The 4,912-nt window shown below is 44.5% G+C and overlaps 1 protein-coding gene across 1 annotated transcript in view; it reads left to right on the top strand.

Annotated features, from left to right (window-relative positions):
- LOC104167963 (phosphatidylinositol 3,4,5-trisphosphate 3-phosphatase TPTE2-like) overlaps window positions 1-3,015 on the top strand; it is a 5,609-nt gene extending 2,594 nt beyond the window's left edge. The window contains exons 4-7 of the mRNA XM_009708382.1: window positions 202-299; window positions 673-768; window positions 1,185-1,255; window positions 2,744-3,015. Of these exons, the coding sequence (XP_009706684.1) occupies window positions 202-299; window positions 673-768; window positions 1,185-1,255; window positions 2,744-2,846 (368 nt within the window). The 3' untranslated portion in view covers window positions 2,847-3,015. The remainder of the gene's footprint in view (window positions 1-201; window positions 300-672; window positions 769-1,184; window positions 1,256-2,743) is intronic.
- Window positions 3,016-4,912: the final 1,897 nt, after the last annotated feature.

Below are 4,912 nucleotides of genomic sequence, written 5' to 3'. Positions count from 1 at the left end.
CGCCCATTCCTCCTCCACTAGTAGGATTCACTGCTACTTCAAATTACACTGCTACTCTCAACTACAGAATCTTGAGCTACCTTTCTTTAAAGTCTATTGCAAGGTACTCCTGAAAGAAGGCACCTTTGAATGAGATTGCACTTGGTTTTCATGACCACTGTGTCTTCAGCTAATGTGTATAATGCAACTCTTTCTTCCTAGGAGTTGGGAAAGGCAATGGAACTGATATGAAGGTGCAGATTATAGTGAGGAAGCAAGTTGTACTAGAATGTGTATGTGCCAGTCAAGGAAACTGCAAGGTAAGAATACTATGAAATCATGTCAGTTGAGTCACAGAAGCTGAAACCTGACTTACAGTTCAAAAGTGTCCTCCTGTAGAAGCTGAATACTGGACATAAAACTATCTAAATGGATGCTGTAAATTCTGAGAGGATGAGAAAGCAAAGCTTTGCTAAATCATAGGAACAGTAGTGGTAAGATAGTGAAAGATTTCCCTAGAAGTCACTTAAACACAAGTAGCTTGCTTTGATTTGAGTAGCTTAAATTGTTGGCTATTATTTTAGCACTGCTATTGTATTTGTATACCATGAATGAGTAGTTATTGTCATGAATTGGTCTCTTGTCTTTCTGCAGTAACTTTTCATAAAACTAAAACTTTATTCTGTTATCCAGCTCTTCTTTGATTCTGAAAGTGACTCTGTAGTCATTGGCGTGGAAGACAGCCCTGTTATAAGTGGTGATGTGAAAGTCAGATTTGAATCGCGTTCTGTAAGTATAACAGTGTGAGCACATTCCCTTGAGTGTGAGGGGAGGCTGCAGTGCAAACGGCAGTTAGGTGCTGGCTGTGCTGTGTGGGGCAGAATCTGTGTTCCTCCCCACTGACCCCTGTTGTGTGGGGAGGCCCCTCTGCCGTGAGTGATGCAGCAAATGTTGTTACATCAGACTATGCAGGCAGGGGAGACATCTTAGTCGAGTACCTGCTGCTTCTAACATGGGTCTCTTCCTTTGTATTGAGTGACCTAGTCCTGAAATAACTTCAGTGAAAATGGTGATCTGTGTGTGATATTGGGCTCTTCAAGTGTACTGACTCTGGCACTGTAGCTTTGTAAACCAAACTACTGAGGAGAGGTGGCTATGCTTGCTCTGCAAAAAATGAGTTGTTCAACAAGGTCTTTGTGTTTTAGGATCTCCCAAAAGGCTATGATGACTGCCCGTTCTTCTTCTGGTTCAACACTTCCTTTATTGAAAATAACAGGTAAGTGATCATAGTGACTGCCTTCAGATCCTAACTTCTGGTGTCTGAACAGAGCTGAAAGTTCATAAATATTGTACTGAAAGCTGAGAGCACTGGCTGAGCAAGCCTGTCTTAGCTTCTGTGTGGGTACTGGTCTCTGACTCTCAACTGTAACTTGCGAGCAGGCAGTTGGTGCACACTTTCTTGTGCTGTGTCAAGTGTTTTAAGCATATGTGAGCTCTTTATCTTAATCAACTTAATCCATTGGGTTCTTTCCTCAGTGCTTTAAGTATTGTTAATGAACTTGAATTCAAAAAGGTAATGCTAACTATTCAAACCAAAGGCAACTCTGCTGTCCTCTATAGCATGGCTGCCTGAGAGGCTGGAACTCATTCAGCACCTTAGCAGGTGTACATTAAGACTGGAGTTAGAGGTACTGATGCTTGCGATCCCAAAGAAAGGCTCTTTTACTTCTCATGCTTTTGTTAAAGTTAGAAATTACTGGGATTTTTCTTGAAACTAGAACTCCTGAGGGAGCTCCAGCTAGTGGAAGTTGGGCTTGTCTGCCTTGCTAGGGGAGTGATCTAGAAATGCGGAGATGGGAGGTCCTTCTAGTCTGTTTCCCAAACTGACAGATCTTGATAGAGAAACAGTGAACTTGCCGTATGAGAGAATTACTGTGTTCTCCATGACTGGAGTAGGAAGGAAACAATTTTTATTTAATTGATCCCATTGGAGCATGAGGAGAGCTAGCCATGAGTCTGTTTATAACTCTAATATGCTGAGCCAGCAATGCACCTTGCAGCCTAGGTGCAGACATCTGGTTAGACCAAACCAGTACCAGGAGAAATGTATGCCTGCTGTCTGACAGCCCTGCAACAATGCTATCTCAAAAGTTTCACCCAAGTGCTTTGTTTCTTCCAGGACTAAGGAGGATGCCCCACCAGACCTTCTTTTAATCACAGTTTAGTAGAGATTATCTCCCTCTCTGCCCAGAGAGTTCTAGTAGGCTTCAGGTGGACTAGGTCTGATCAGAAGTGAAACTGCTGTTAAGGCAGTGTTCCTATCTCTGTAGCTCTAATTCAGCCACGGCTGATGTGCAAGTGCTAGTAAGTGATAACTAGACATGAATTTGGTAAGCATTACAAGTGGAGAACATGCCTGATGAGCTCGACTGATTACTGAATCAAACCCTTGCCATGAGGAATGTCAGTTTTTTCTGCCTGCATCCCATTGGGCGGCCTTGAGCTGAATGTAACACTAATTTTACTCTAACAATCTTATGTTGTGGGGCTGGAGGGCAGGGGGGAAACAAGCTGTCAGGTTGACTGTATGTTTCTCAGACTACTTCAGATCCAGTGCCCTGTGCAGGCATGGCTGAAGTCTGTCTGAATTCAAGATCTGGGGCTGTATTTAATATTCCAGAGCTGAGCTTGAAGTTCTCTTGGCTGCCTGAAAGGAAAAGCATGTCTTAGGCTGTAAGATACACTACTGAATTTTGTCTTTCAGACTCTACCTTCCCAGGAATGAGCTGGATAACCCTCACAAGTCTAAAACATGGAAAGTCTATAGTGAGACATTTGCTGTGGAGGTGAACTTCATTGAACCATAAGGGAAAGCTGAAAGAAGGGAAACGCATAAAAGTAATCTCTTTTTCCTGGAGAATGTCTTGCTGCTTCAGGACAAAGTGAAGCAGTCTCACTTTGATGTACTGAATGTATTTCTGTGTAGATACAACTTCTCAAATAAACTTACATGAAGTTCTGTTGTGCAGAGCAATAATACTCTGAGGAGTTACTTAGCAGCATCAACTGACTGCATGTCATGTTACTGAGCTGTTGGATCCTTTGGAGCTTAGATGTCTCTATGTACAGGTAATCCCTACTTTATTAATCTGAGACAATTGTCTGTCTTTAAGAGCATTAACCTGATGGTGCATGGAGACCAGCAGTCTGCCGGAGACTGCTGGAAGAATGACACAGGCTCCCTTGGCATCATGGTTTTCCACAGGTCAGAATATGGGAATTTGAAGGGAGAAATAATTAGTCTACCTGTGCCAGATTACACTTCTTGAGTAGAAGTCTTGGTATTGAACCACTCTTCATCAGAAACCCAGTGATGTAGGGTTTTGAGCAACACCTGGCCTGGGAGCTGACTGTGGGGGTTGGAGGCTGCACAGCTGCTTCCCTGCTGCTGTACCTCCCTGCAAAGGGCTGAGATGGCCACATGCCCTAACCCTTCCTAAAGTCTGGATCTCACCAGCTCATGAGCACGCCAACTGCCTGGGATCAGTTAGCCAGGCTTGCCTTTACCTGCATGTGGTGGGTTTGATCTGTGTTCCTCTGAGCTAATACTGCAAACGCCCAGTGACCCCTCTTGAGCTATGCTGAGACCTGTAATGCACAAACTTCTGGGATGCTTGTTCTGCTTCCAGCTGTTCTCAGCAGTGCAGCCCTTCTGTGGAGACTGTTCATGGCTTCCTTGATATGAAACGTGTTGAGGTTTAGCGTCTTGGTTCTGTTGCTTCCTTAGTCTTTTTATTGTTAGGATCCAAGAGTGGAAGGGGTGTGACAGTCTTCCATAGTTAATACCTGGTTAATGAAGTAAGCAGAGAGATATCATACCTTCTGTGTGCTCACGTGAGGGTAGTGGTATCTAGGAAATACATGTGTGAAGTCAACTTTTGCTATTGCTGTGTAATTCCCTGGTGTTTAGGAGCTTGGCTGTTGGAAATTCCCACAGTGTTGGAAGCTGCTTCTATTAGCACTGTACTTCACGTGTGGAGGCTGAAACCTGTCTTGAATGACCAACAGCATTCTGCCAATTGTTTGTGGCTCTGGGCGCAGGATAGAGTGGGCCTGGGTCACTCAGATACATGTAGTCCAAGCTCCTGGGCAAAACAGGCCCAGCTCGAGCTGGCTCACACAACCTAGTTCAGTTCTGTGTATCTCCACAGATAGGGTTTTCACACAAGACTTAATCTTTTAACTACTTTTCTTTCCTGGTTGGAATTTCCCGTGTTTGAAGTTGTGGCTGTTGCATCTTGTCCTCCCCTTGTATTTCTCTGAGAAGGGCCTGGCTCGATCCCCTCCCATGAATGAGGTAACTGTAGACAGCAATAAGATCTCTCCTCAGCTTTCTGTTACAGGTGAACAAACTCTGTTTTCTCCACCATCCATCCTCATTGCCCTCTGCTTGACTTGCAGCAGTATGTCACTGCCTTTCCTGTACTGGGGAACACAAAATTGGATATGGTATTTCACATCTGCTCTGACAGATGCAAGAGGTATGAGCAGAGGGTCAGAACCGTTGGATTTGCTGGCTCTGGAGCCTGCTGTTGCAACTTAGCCTCTGCTGCAAGGGTGTGCTGGCTCACATTCAACTTCTGCAACACCATTCCCCAAACTGTAATGTTGCTTCAGAGGCTGCATGTGTTATTGCACATAACCTTGAGGGGCAGTTTACTAAGTTTAAGTGGTGCTGGCAAAATTAATGCAACCCTTCCATCTCTGGCTTGAGGAAAGGAAGAAATACCCAGTTATACAGAGGTCAGACCACAGATGCAGTGCTAGAGGGCAACAGAGCAAGAAGGCAGAGAAAGCCTCTGTGTCCGCACTGAATGTACCAGGGGCTGGAAGAGGATGCTGTTTTATTGCAGCTAGAAGTAGCTGATGACTC

This window comes from Cariama cristata, unplaced genomic scaffold (genome assembly GCF_000690535.1).
Source record: "Cariama cristata isolate BGI_N322 unplaced genomic scaffold, ASM69053v1 scaffold16769, whole genome shotgun sequence".
In the NCBI taxonomy this organism is placed as follows: domain Eukaryota; kingdom Metazoa; phylum Chordata; class Aves; order Cariamiformes; family Cariamidae; genus Cariama; species Cariama cristata.
Note: the sequence above shows the minus strand (reverse complement) of the source record. Positions and strands in the feature narration are given on the sequence as shown.